This window comes from Ranitomeya imitator, chromosome 2, assembly GCF_032444005.1.
Source record: "Ranitomeya imitator isolate aRanImi1 chromosome 2, aRanImi1.pri, whole genome shotgun sequence".
Classification (NCBI taxonomy): Eukaryota; Metazoa; Chordata; class Amphibia; order Anura; family Dendrobatidae; genus Ranitomeya; species Ranitomeya imitator.
The window spans coordinates 404,159,380-404,173,393 of record NC_091283.1 but is presented as its reverse complement, the minus strand read 5'-3'; the positions used below and the strand labels follow the sequence as shown (position 1 = coordinate 404,173,393).

Below are 14,014 nucleotides of genomic sequence, written 5' to 3'. Positions count from 1 at the left end.
GTTTACGTGCTGATGGCTAAGTCGGGCGCTAGATAGGAAACATACACCTTCCGCGAATAGTCATCCAATAGGGAGGGTTATTTAAAGAGCGACTTTCACTCACAACACACACACATTTACAAATGTACACTAGCGCATGGCCGTGCGGTCATGCGCAGCTTATATAGTTGCAGCACGTTCAGGACCTTCCAATAAAGGACCAATGGGAAGCTGCCACCAAAGTTTTGCCCTTTCAGGACCTTCCTGGAGGACCAATGGGATGTGCTGCAGTACCTGAGCATGTGACCCTCGATCTCCTATGGGAGATCTTGCCCTGGGCATGCTCAGTAAGAGAAAAGCAGGACTTAGCCTCAAAAGCATCTGCTCGCCGCTGCCCAACACTGACTTCAATGGCAGAAGCAGGAAAAGCAGCAGTAACTCTTTGTACAGAGTGAGACTGAGCAAGACGCTGGGACCGACGTCTCTGCTGAGCAGACTCCACTGCGGCTGGATAAGAATGGGAGACCGCAGCGGAGATGGCTCGAGATTCCCCTTGTGCAGAAGCGGGAACTCAACACCTAACAGGAGGTAAGTAAGATTTACTACAAGACCAATATACTAACGTTATCCGTGGCTTACTAGGATAAGTGACGGAGTCAGCGACTTTGTGCTCCATTACAATTCTTAACCGTATGGCTGTCTTGAGAACACTGATTCTGTTAACAATGTTGCAGACAAGGCAGCCCACAACCAGACAGGCCCTTCTGGCATTTGCCAAAATTGCCAAATGGCCAGTCCGGCCCTGGGTGTAACATTATAGACAGGCAGGCTCCGGACATGGTCACCATGTAGTCCCAGCCATAGACATTCAAAGAAAAACATCTTACAAAAATTAAAAGATTAAGGCAAAGTCTTCAAGAAGGAGGAAGCCCCGAGGCTGGAAGTGGGAGATGTGAAAACAGGTAAGGAGTGTGAGGACATGGCCCAGTGTAAAGGGAATAATTTATAGCAGAGAGAGCTCATGATTCCATAAGAAGAGACTGACGCAAGAGTGCATGAGACCTGGAGGTGACGGGGTTATGGAAGACAGACTGGAGAAATAAGAGATTAGAAGTGGAGATGAGCGAATCTTTTGAAATTCGAATATGCCATCTTCTCTGAATTATTCCAAAAATTTTTTATTTGCGGTGAATTTAAATTGCTCCAAAGCCTACACCTACCCTAGAAACCTTGCGTAACATATGAAGGTCTCCTAGAACTGTGTAAGAGTATGTTAAGGACAATCATACTCTTCGTCCCTTCTTAATAAAACAGGTACGATTTTGCTTAGCTGTAAATAAGGCTACATAATGTTTTCACATTAATGTTGTGGATGACTTGCATACTTTGTCAACAATGATGTAAATTAATTTCTATAATGGCCTGTTAATATGTTAAGACTAGGGAAAGTATTAGGGCAAGAACTTAGGACTTGAGTATAGGATTAATAAAGAGTGATAAGTATAGTTAGGATTGGGAAGTACAATGGAGGGCACTATAGTTTAGGAAGTAATTAGGTACAGTAAGGTAATAGTTAACATAAGATAGGAACAGCCCCAGTCAGGGGCTGCGACAAATTTTGGTGGTCCATCCTGTGACATCTGATGCCAGCGGCCTGAAAAAGGTATGGAGGAGCCAGACTTGCCTTCGTCCCCAAAGGAGGAAACGGACGGGAATCCACAGACAGGAATCGGGTCGGGATTCTGGAAAGCTGCGGTGCCAGGCTGAACATCCCAGGAGCAAGGAGTTCCAGTAAAGGAAGGGATAGTGCAGGCTGAAGCAACTGTTACCAATCTAACATACTATGCTGTATCTTGGACTAAGACTGAACTGTTGAGTAAAGATGAACTGTTGAAAAATGGATAAAGAGCCTTTGATTGACTGTGTGGTTCTATCCGGATTCAGCATCACAGAACTGATGGAGCCCTCTGGATTAAAAGTGAGTGTTATACATTTCACACAGCAGACTGGACTTTATTTACTTGTGGAGTACCAGGGTGTGGGACAACAACAGGCCCTCGCCCATGATTACTGCCCTGCACACCTTACAACTCCATCCAAGCCATTTTAAGCTCTTTAAGACAAACAGTTTTAGTAATGTCAAAGTGACCTCAACATATATTACTGTGAGTACATGGCTGGTAACTGTTCGCCCTTGCTGTGCTGTCACACATTATCTGTTCATTTTACTTAGTGTTTTATAGCTTGCTCTCCCTTTCTCAATCACTGTGAGCTTTGTCACTATGACTTTTATACAATTTATTATAGTCCCCCCATGCTATACCATGTGATGTGATATATGCAAAGCATTATGGGAATGCTCTCCCTGCCACGCCACAGGTTGTGTGGTCCTTCTCTTGGTTACGCAATCTTCTGCAATGTGCAAAATGGAGGTGGCCATTCAACTTAACCAGATCATGTGAATTCCCAAAATTTCAATACAAATTTGATTGGCATTGATTTGATTCAATCATCTCTAACTAGAAGAATTGGATCATAGGTGAGAAGATTCTGCATTAATACTTATAATAGGCAAGACATTAAACAAGTGTGATGCCCCAGGGTCCTGGTCGTCGCAGTAGTATTGCTTTCCTCTCAAGGAGAGTGATGCTACGTTTGGAGGCAATGAAGGAGAACTCTTTGTCAGGTAACACAATGCATGCAACATGTTCACACTCCAGACCAGAAGGGGGAGCTCTAAGCCTGTTTAAGGTGAACTCCCCTATAAGAACATCCTGATCTGGAGGGAAAGGTGTGAGTTCCTGTCAGGAAGACAGAGGGAGAGGAAGCATAGGAGCCCTGTGGCCTGAAGTGCTGCAGCTCCTAGGAAACAGACTGATAGAAAGCAGAACATATTGCAGCAAGCGTGAAGGAAAGCAAAGCAAAGGAGAGGATATCAGAGGAGTTCTGCCCTACACAGGCTGCCTCCTTCTGAGGCGCAGAAATCCGGTGGCCGGCACACCGAGGGAGTAAGGATCTCTTCGCTTTACTTCAGAGACCAGCAGGACAGCTAATTGCAGGTTACCTGTCTGCACCTACACCCAGGAGGCACAATGGCAACTCTCATAGGCTGGGACATGCTAGAGTCCCAATAAACCGCCTCAAGCCACCAGTCATATGGGTTTGTCCTAACCAATCTGGGTTACAGAGAGAGAGAGACATAACATCTACAACATCTGTGAGGACCTTATGAGAAGCTTAGCAGTAAGGTACTACAACACCACGGCACTAGAGGAAGGCTACTGATTTCTACCTGGATAAGGGGACTCTAGATTTGCCTCCAAACCGACTGGACTCTGCCTGCCCTGTGGTCTGGTACCCTGGACTGTGGATGCTGAAGCCTTCAGCAAAAGGTAAAGAGACTGCAACCTTGTGTCCTCGTTCTTCACTGCGCCTCTCACCATCCACCATTTACACACTGGGAAGCCCTGGGGACATACTTCACCTGTGGGAAGGTATACCATCTAGCTGTCATAACATCACCCCAGCGAACCCCTAAGCAGCGTCGTTCACCCTGACCGAATACCACAGGTGGCGTCACGAACACATCCCTTTAAAGACCTTTCTTTTTTTTACAACGGACGTCCCAAGGGCCATGGACCGGGTCAGCCACCGTGACATCCCCCTGTGAACCGCAGGACCCTGTACCGAGTACCCCACGGCCCCATGGGGGAGATCCACAATCATAGTTAATATTGTGCAAAGATAAAAATATAGGATCCTTTTAGCAGCTGCCTGACATAACACATTTCACACTTCCCTGTCGGTTCTATATGCTCATTATAATGGACAAGTGAAAGACCTGGAAGGATTCTCCACTCTCCAGGGGCCCCTGATTCTGACTTTGAGCGCCATAAAGATTTCTGTGTTCAGAGAGTACAATGGGAGTTAATGGGATAGAACTAAACGGATCGGGTTATAGCATGAAATCAAAAAGAGGTAATCGACAAATGTAAACTCCTGGGACACAATGCAAAATCTGTACCATGTGCCATTCCATACTGGGTGCTGTTGCCTCCTACTTGAAGGATGGAGGAAGACGGGTGAAGAACAGGGATACGAAGTAACATTCCAAAAAGTTACAGGGATAAAGAGAAACAGAGCAGTGGAGGACAAAGAGCGGGAAGAATGAGACAAGTGCAGTAGGCGAAGTGGACAAACAAGCAGGCAGTGGGATGGAAAATGTGACACAAGGAACAAATGATGGATCAAGAGCTGAACAAGAGCTAAACACAAAGGAAGGGACAGAACAAGGGATCTGTAAAGTAAGAAGATAGAGAAGGATGGAGAAGATAGTGAGGGAAAGCTGTGCTGTCGTCACCGCCTCTCTCCTCCCCCTCCCTCCCGTTGTCTCCCTCTCTCCTTTGCAGTTTCTAGCTATTGAGAAACCTCAGTCTTCTCCATAAGACGGTCCCTTCCCCGGGCCGGCTGCTCAGACACTCTAATGGAGCCCAACTCCTCCGGCCCGGGGAACTTTTCCAACCTGGACCTTCGGGGGTACAGCATGGAGGAATTAATTATCACAGCAACATTTGGTACCATCCTATCTCTGATGTATGTAGCTGGAATGGCGGGCAATGTGTACACCTTGGTGGTCATGTGCCACTCCATGAGGTATGCTGCATCTATGTACATATCTATCATCAACCTGGCCCTGGCGGACCTCCTCTACCTGTCCAGCATCCCATTTATCGTCTGCACCTCTTTTGTCAAAGACTGGTACTTTGGGGACATCGGATGCCGGATATTGCTCAGTTTGGACCTCTTTACAATGCACGCCAGCATATTCACCCTCACTGTCATGTGTACCGAGAGGTACATGGCGGTCACCAAACCTCTGGACACGGTCAGAAGGTCCAAGGGCTATCGAAAGTCCATGGCCATTGCCGTGTGGGTGCTATCTTTTCTTCTCACCTTGCCAATGATGATCATGATGACCCTAAGAGAAGTAGAGGGGAAAGGGGTGAAAAGGATGTGTGCCCCAACGTGGAGTGAGGATGCCTACAGGACTTACTTGACGGTACTCTTCAGCACCAGCATCATGGCACCAGGTATGATCATTGGCTACCTGTACACCAGGTTAGCCAGGACTTATCTGGAATCTCAGAGGAATCCCATCAATAAGAAGGAGAACAAGAGGTCCCCGAAGCAGAAGGTGCTAATTATGATCTTCAGCATTGTCCTGGTCTTCTGGGCTTGCTTCTTGCCTTTCTGGATCTGGCAGCTAATCCGACTGTATGACATGTCCCCTCCACTCTCGTCCCAAACCCAAAAGTGCATTAACTACCTGGTAACCTGCTTGACCTACAGCAACAGCTGCATTAACCCTTTCTTGTACACCCTACTCACCAAGAACTACAGGGAATATTTGAAAAACCGTCACAAGAAGTTTTACAGGTTCACCTCCTCCTTTAAGAAAAGAGGCTCCCACCTGCATTGTTCTTCCTGGGGTCGATCAATGTCCTCCAGCAATCATTATGACTATGTGTCTGAGTCTATGGGCATGACATGTGTCAGGGACATCAAGTGAGGAGACGCTCAGCTCCAGGTTCAGCACTGGCTGCAGGGGGACCTCAGACTCTGGTAAGTGACAGCAGGCCAGCATTGGCCTTTGTCAAGATATTGTAAACCCTCCATTGCTGCCTGCTCATAGCTACTGATCCTTTTATGATTGCACAATAGATAGCAAGGGGAACCTACCAGAATGTGTGATTTGTGTGTACAGCTTACATTACCATAGACAAAGAAAGAGACATAAACTCAAATTTGTGCAGATTATTTATTGGCTACTATCCCTTTAAGATAATTGGTATTTCATAGTAATAGCTTTGATTTATAGTAAGTCTCCCCTTTCCTTATACAGTGGGGAAAATAAGTATTTGATACACTGCAGATTTTTGAAAGTTTTCCAACCTACAAGGAATGGAGAGATGTAATTTTATCGTAGGTACACTTCACCTGTGAGAGACAGAATCTTAAAGAAAAAATCCATAAAATCACAATGTATGATTTTTTCATAATTAATTTGCATTTTATTGCACAAAATAAGCATTTGATATAATAGAAAAACAGGACTTAATATTTGGTACAGAAACCTTTGTTTGCAATTAGAGAGGTCAGATGTTTCCTGTAATTCTTGACCAAGTTTCCACACACTGCAGAGGGATTTTGGCCAACTCCTCCATACAGATCTTCTCCAGATCTTTCAGGTTTCGGGGCTGTCGCTGGGCAACATTGAGTTTAATCTCCCTCCAAATATTTTCTATTGGGTTCAGGTCTAGAGACTGGCTAGGCCACTCCAGGACCTTAAAATGCTTTTTACGGAGCCACTCTTTAGTTGACCTGGCTATGTGTTTCTGGTCATAGTCATGCTGGAAGACCCAGCCACAACCCATCTTCAATGCTCTTACTGAGGGAAGGAGGTTGTTGGCCAAAATCTCACAATACATGACCCCATCCATACTCTCTGCGATATGTTGCAGTCATCCTGTCCCCTTTGCAGAAATGCACCCCAAAATATGATGGTTCCCCCACCTTGATTCACCGTTGAGACTGTGTTCTTGGGGGTTGTACTCATCCTTCTTCTTGCTGCAAACACGGCGAGTGCAGTTGATACCAAAAAGTTCTATTTCGGTCTCAACTGACCACATGACCTTCTCCCATGCCTCCTCTTGATCTTTCAGTTTGTCATTGACGAACTTCAAATGGGCCTGGTCATGTGCTGGCATGAGGAGGGGGATCTTGCCCTGCAGGATTATAATCCATGACAGCGTAGTGTGTTACTAACGGTAATGTTTGAATCTGTAGTTCCAGCTCTCTTCGGGTCTTTGACCAAGTCCTCCTGTGTGATTCTGGGCTGATTCCTTACCTTTCTCAGAATCATCCTTACCCTATGAGGCAAGATCTTGCATGGAGCCCCAGACTGAGGAAGATTAACAGTCATCTTGTGTTTCTTCCATTTTCAAATAATTGTTGCCTTCTCTACAATTTGCTTGCTTATTGTCCTGTAGCCCATCCCAGCCCATCCCAGCTATGTGGAGGTCTACAATTTTGTCTCTGGTATGCTTAGACAGCTCTTTGGTCTTGGCCATGGTAGAGAGGTTGGAGTGTGATTGAGTGTGTAGACAGGTATCTTTTATACAGGTAACGAGTTCAAACAGGTGCAATTAAAACAAGTAATGAGTACAGAGTAGGAATGTTTCTTAAAGAAAAACTAACAGGTCTGTGAGAGCCAGAATTCTTGCTGGTTGGTAGGTGATCAGATACTTATTTTATTCAATAAAATGCAATTTAATTATTTAAAAATCATACAAGGTGATTTTCTTTTTTTTTTTTTTTTTTTAGATTCTGCCTCTCACAGTTGAAGTGTACCTACGACTAAAATTACACATCTCTCCATTCTTTGTAGATGGGAAAACTTTTTTTCCCCCACTGGATATTCCCCTAATCAGAGATCTGTGCATAGTAAACAATTGAACACTTATTGCATTACTTACCTCACCTTTAAGTGAGGCTCCATATTTTCAGTCTTCCATATATATAGCAATGGGTCCCCAGGATGGTAAGGTAATGACCTTCATAATAGAGGCTACAGGGTCAAATATGTATGAGGCTGTTTCTCCTAATGTATAACATGGCCATGCGGTCACTAAATAATGCTGCTATAAGGGGCAGAGGTAAGGCTAGGTTTGCATCCACATTTGTCCAATAGGAGCCTCCATTGCCAATTACGACAAAAATAGGTTCTTCGTGGTGGCTTTCATATTAACGGCTCTTTTAGCATTGCAGCCACCTTGACGTAAACCTGGCAGACCCCATTATAATATATGGGGTCCATTGGTCTCCATCATGTGTGGGATCTGGCACTGTTTTTTTCGTCTCTGTAAGGGGGCAGGAAAACAGAAATAATAGCATCTGTGTAAATGAAGTCTAATATTGCCAAAAAGTGTCTAAATGATATCACCATAAAGTGCTGAATAGTATAGTGCCGTACATGTAACAATAACAAAAATAATATCACTATCAATGTCATGAACTAGGATTTACCACACGGTGTCATTTGATCTTTGAAAAACAGTCATATCAGTGTCATGAAGGATTAGTAAAGCGGCAGTGAAATCAATGGTGGCCTTAAAGAGCATCTGTTACTTGCCATAAATATGTATTTTTTTACGCGGTGTAATTGCCGCTGTTCTCCTAAATCCGACGTTGTTTTTCATTTTGTTTCTTAGCCTCTCCATTCCTGAGATATGGCATTCTCTCTTCCCACTATATAAATCAAGCTTTGTTGGCCAAGTGGGGGTGATCCCTAAGAAGACGACCACAGAGAAGAGACGAGGACCAAGCTCACCTTACAAAAAAGGCTAGATTGACGTAAAGGGAAGAGAGGGCCATATCTTGGGAATAGAGGGGTGTAAGAACAAAAGAAAAACGTTGCCGGATTCAGGAGAAAAGCGGTATTTATACCAGGTTAAAAAAATTATATATTTATGGCAAGCGACGGGTATTCTTTAAAGATAATTCTGGACAAACTGAATCTACGCAGAGCCTTCAATTTACAAAAAACTAGAGGTTCTGACCTAAGATTCCATCACAGATTTTGATCCCACCAAATGGAAAAACATTCTCATTTTACCATAAAAACTTTTGTTCTTCTGCAAGGGCTTCTATTTCCATTGGGCCATAAGGATGGTGATGAGGTTTGGTGCTAATGTTGGCCCTGGGCTTTGTTTAGGTATTGGATAATCAGGACTTTGGTGATGACCAGTGAAGTTCTTCCACACTGTACTAATCCTTATGGGCTTCCTCTTGCCCATAATGAAACATAATGTTTAGTGATGATCGAGCACTAATATGTTCAAGTGCTTGGTACTCGAATCAAGCAGGCCGGACCCTGGGACGGGCTCAAGTCGAGTACTTAGTGTAATGAAACTTAATGGGAGGCTAGAGCATTTTTCCAGAAGACCCTAACAGGAGGGCTGGAGAGGCAGGAAAATCACTGAAATAGATGGAAACAGTGCTCAAATGGAATGGGAACAGCATGGGGAAGTGTTGTGAATTCTGCTTTTGGGCTCCCTCCGGTGGTTGTAGGTGGTAATGCAGTTGTCCCAGGGCTGCAGTCATGGTCAGGTGTATCTGCTGATTGCAATTCTGACTGGGGTATTTAGGTTTGCAGGATTAATTACTCCTTGCAAGTTGTCAATGGTTCTTGGGAGGTGTTGGACCTCTGTCTGGTTTCTCCTGCTTAGCTGCCAATTCAGCAAAGATAAGTGTCTGGGTTTTTTTTCTATGGCACACATGCTGTGTGCTGGATTTTTGATTGTATTTCTGCTCTGTGTGTTGGATTCTCTGGAGTTGCAGATATACGTTCCACGTCTTTAGGTAGATAGAGGAATTTTTTGTATAATCTGCTGTGGATATTTTTGGAAGGGTTTTATACTGACCGCACAGAATTCTGTCCTATCCTTTCCTATTTTAGCTAGAGTGGCCTCTTTTGCTAAATCCTGTTTTCTGCCTACGTGTGTCTTTCCTCTCCTACTCACAGTCAATATTCGTGGGGGGCTGCCTATCCTTTGGGGTTCTGCTCTGAGGCAAGATAGTATTCCTATTTCCATCTATAGGGGTATTTAATTCTCCGGCTGTGACGAGGTGTCTAGGGTTTGTTAGGCACACCCCACGGCTACTTCTAGTTGCGGTGTCAGATCAGGATTTGCGGTCAGTACAGTTACCACCTACTCCAGTGAAAGTTATTCATGCAGCTCCAAGGTCACCGGATCATAACAGGGAAGACCCCTGGAAGCATCTGTGACTCCCAGGTCGCTGCTGGGAGCAATGTTGTCAGAGCATTCCTCCATTTTTACGGACTGATGATAAAACATAAAAAAACAAAGGTAAAATGGATTTTACAGGAAAAACAGTTAGTAAACATTGTTTACTGTATAATGAATTGTAAATAAGCTATATAAGGTAAAATTAAAAAGAGAAAAAGAAAAATGCCTCCTCCACCCCATAATAGTCGGGCTATCTCTCACCGTATTTCCCCGTTGCCTATGACTATAGTAGATAGTAGAGGGGGAAATAAAACTATTCCCACCAGTAGTTACCGGTAAATGTAATTTGAACATTTTACTACTTTATCTGGGCAGTTGACATGGTCAGACACATCCTGTTTAATTTATGAAGGAGGAATTCTGAAACTCAGAAAGCCTTGGTGGACAATGCAAGAATTGCCAAAAATTAGAAGGGTGAGGGACTCCGATACACGCTGCATTAGACATAAAGAAGGGCCTGCCTTATACACTGTCTCATCATCATCTACCTGTTGAGACACTGATTGCCTTATCCCACTGCCATCTTCTTCTGACCATGGATGCCCAAAGATTTTGAGCATAACCACACACGATCTCCACATGTTCCTCTTGAAAAGTGCAGGGCGAGAGGCCAGAATCAATAAATGGAAATGTAAAGAGCTCCTTGGACTGTCCGAGTGTGTTATCATTTTTCTCCTGGGACTCACCTTGGTGGAAGGAAGGAGGATCAGGGTGAGGATTATGTGGTCCAGACTCTTGGCTAGTGAGACTGAACCATGTGGAAGACATGTTGGTGCTGGGAAACATACTGGAAGCATTATCTGCTACCCAACCGACCACCTGTTCGCACTGTTCTGGTTTCCAGCGTGGTGGGACAGGAAGCTAGGTCTCGTGGATGAGCATGTTTGTTGTGCTCCCACAGCAGGCACAGCTTCATCTGGCCCTCAGCCTCTGCGTGCAACATCAGCAGCACCTCCACTTAGCCATCCCTTATGGTACGCCTTGCACATTTTAAATGAGATATAATAATAGTAATAATAATAACCTTCATTTTTATATAATATATGCCTGCAAACTTTCCGGTACTAATAGAAAAAAAGAAAATATTTAGCCCTGAAAAAGACTTTTGTTTTTAGGTTGCAGCAGCAGTATACCTATAGAAGGGCTCTATGGCAATAAAAACTGCTTATATGCCTTTAATCCAAAACTATCCCTCCTCCACCAGCTATCCCTACACTGAATGTAGGTAACAGTGGTTTTACTTGAGAAAAAAACGTATGTAGCCCTGAAAAGGACTTTTGTTTTAATGGTGCAGCAGTAGTAGTATAAGTAGTGCAATAGCAATTATACACTGCCTAATCTAAGCTCTAATCTAAGCTCTCCCTCCTAGATCAACTCTCTCTAAACTGCTTCTAGAGGAGAGTGTGCCGAGAATCACGTCACTGAGTCTTGTATAAGAACCGGTGATGCAATGCGGCCGGCCAATCACAGTAATGGCAGTAGTCAACATGTCTACAGCATTCCCGTGCATGTTAGGCAGTCCTTGCATGCTTCTTGGCTGTGTAAAAGGTGTGAAACATGCGAGGTGGGGCCTCAAGCATGGTACTCAAGCACCTGTTATACTCGATCGAGTAACAAGCGTACCCAAGCACCCTGATGCTCAATCGAGTATCGAGCAGTGGCGGGCACGCTTGCTCATCACTAGTCATGATGGGACATTAGCCTTAGTTTGATGGAGACCTTCCACGGTAAAACAGACTGGAAAGAACAAGATATCTTGGTTAACTTTGTGACTTATCAGTAGCATGCTTGGTAAGAAATGGTGTCACTGACATGTTTAAGCTCTCAGTTGACATTGAGGCCTACATTGCAACCTCACTTTAGAAACCCCATAAAGGCTGGACTTCCATTAAGTGAAAACTCCTCAGTAGATGGCCTCTTTGACAAGTCTCCATATATATTAACCACTTTTTTGGGAAGACCCCACTTCCAGAACAGCATGTTTCAATAGGTGGTCGCCTCAAAGCAGTTTCACGGGTAGCTTTCTTCCAACATATTCCGTCACACTTCCTTCTATTGGTTTCTATAAATTTCCTCTACTTGATAAAACCCACCCACCATCTGGTTCTTACATCTTGACGTTCTTCACCAGAACATGTCTTAATATCTGCCAAGAGAAAATTCTCCACGTCTTCATGAATCCTGTTTGTTTCAAATCCCAAGCCAAGGAATATTCCCAGGAGGCGTTGTCTTCTTCTAATTTAACGTATAGTGCTATTGGAAGGTGAGGAGGAGCTTTAGGTAGAGATGAATGTCACAGATTAACTTGGCTATTGGCTGGGATGCAGCTTGCAGCAGTATAAAGTTCCTCCAATTGCTCTGTCCGTAATTTAGATAAAGCAAGGTCAAAATATCTCCTTTAGATAAGTTAATGTCACTTTATATACATCTATCTGTAAATATCTATATATCATCTACTATCTATCAATATCTATCTATAAATATCTATATATCACTATCTATATTTACTGTATATCTACATTACTGTGGCCCAATATTCCGATCAGCCATAATGTTAATATCTTCTACCTAATATTGTGTTGCTCCCTTTACTGCCAAAGCAGCTGTGACCTATTGAGGCCTAAGCTCCATAAGATCCTTGAAGGAGTCCTGCAGTCAGGGCCGGCTCCAGGTTTTTGTGGGCCCTGGGCGAAAGAGTCTCAGTGAGTAGGGTTGAGCGAAACGGGTCGTTCATTTTCAAAAGTCGCCGACTTTTGGCAAAGTCGGGTTTCATGAAACCCGATCCGACCCCTGTGCAGGGTCGGCCATGCGGTACGCGACTTTCGCGCCAAAGTCGCGTTTCAATGACGCGAAAAGCGCCATTTCTCAGCCAATGAAGGTAAACGCAGAGTGTGGGCAGCGTGATGACATAGGTCCTGGTCCCCACCATCTTAGAGAAGGGCATTGCAGTGATTGGCTTGCTGTCTGCGGCGTCACAGGGGCTATAAAGGGGCGTTCCCGCCGACCGCCATGTTACTGCTGCTGATCTGAGCTTAGGGAGAGGTTGCTGCCGCTTCGTCAGAAGCAGGGATAGCGTTAGGCAGGGTCCATTAACCACCAAACCGCTTGTGCTGTAGCGATTTCCACTGCCCAACACCACCTTCGGTGTGCAGGGACAGTGGAAGCTACATTTTTTTTTTTTCCCCCCTCAGCGCTGTAGCTCATTGGGCTGCCCTAGAAGGCTCCCTGATAGCTGCATTGCTGTGTGTACGCCGCTGTGCAAACCAACTGCTTTTTTCAAAGCACAAATCCTCTTGTTCCTTCCTTTCTGCACAGCTATCTTTTTGGTTTGTACACACTTTTTATTTAATTTGTGCATCAGTCCACTCCTTATTGCTGCCTGCCATACCTGGCTGAGATTACTGCAGGGAGATAGTAATTGAAGGACAATCCCTGTTTTTTTTTTTTTTTTGTGGGAGATTAAGATTGACATTTCTGCTAGAGTGCCATCCCTGTCTGTGTCATCTCTCACTCAGTGGGCCATAGAAAGCCTATTTATTTTTTTTGCTTGATTTGGGTTATAAAATCTACCTGAAAAAATCACTACATCAATCAGTGGGAGAAAAATATTGGCCTCAGGGCTTGTGTGCCACTCTTGACTCCTGTGTGCATCATCACTCACTCAGTGGGCCATAGAAAGCCTATTTATTTTTTTGCTTGATTTTGGTTCTAAAATCTACCTGAAAAAATCACTACATCAATCAGTGGGAGAAAAATATTGGCCTCAGGGCTTGTGTGCCACTCCTGACTCCTGTGTGCATCATCACTCACTCAGTGGGCCATAGAAAGCCCATTTTTTTTTTTTTTTTTGCTTTATTTGGGTTCTAAATTCTACCTGAAAAAATCAATAAATCAATCAGTGGGAGATTAATATTGGCCTTTGGGCTTGTGTGCCAGTCCTAAGCGTGCCATCTCTCTCTCTCAGATAGTGGGCCATAGAAAGCCTATTTATTTATTTATTTTTTTATTGGGTTTATAAATTTTCCCTGGAAAAAAAAAAAAAAAAGTGGGAGATTAACATTGGCCTCTGGGCTTGTGTGCCAGTCCTGAGCGTGCCATCTCTCTCACAAATAGTGGGCCATAGAAAGCCTATTTATTTTATTTTTTTTGGTTTTATAAATTCTCCC

The 14,014-nt window shown here is 44.1% G+C and overlaps 1 protein-coding gene across 1 annotated transcript in view; it reads left to right on the top strand.

Moving 5' to 3' along the window:
• The first annotated feature begins 4,429 nt into the window (after positions 1 to 4,429).
• LOC138664190 (urotensin-2 receptor-like) overlaps positions 4,430 to 14,014 on the top strand; it is a 56,372-nt gene continuing 46,787 nt past the window's right edge. Inside the window, exon 1 of the mRNA XM_069750671.1 lies at positions 4,430 to 5,601. Coding sequence (XP_069606772.1) covers positions 4,463 to 5,548 — 1,086 coding nt within the window. The 5' untranslated portion in view covers positions 4,430 to 4,462 and the 3' untranslated portion in view covers positions 5,549 to 5,601. The remainder of the gene's footprint in view (positions 5,602 to 14,014) is intronic.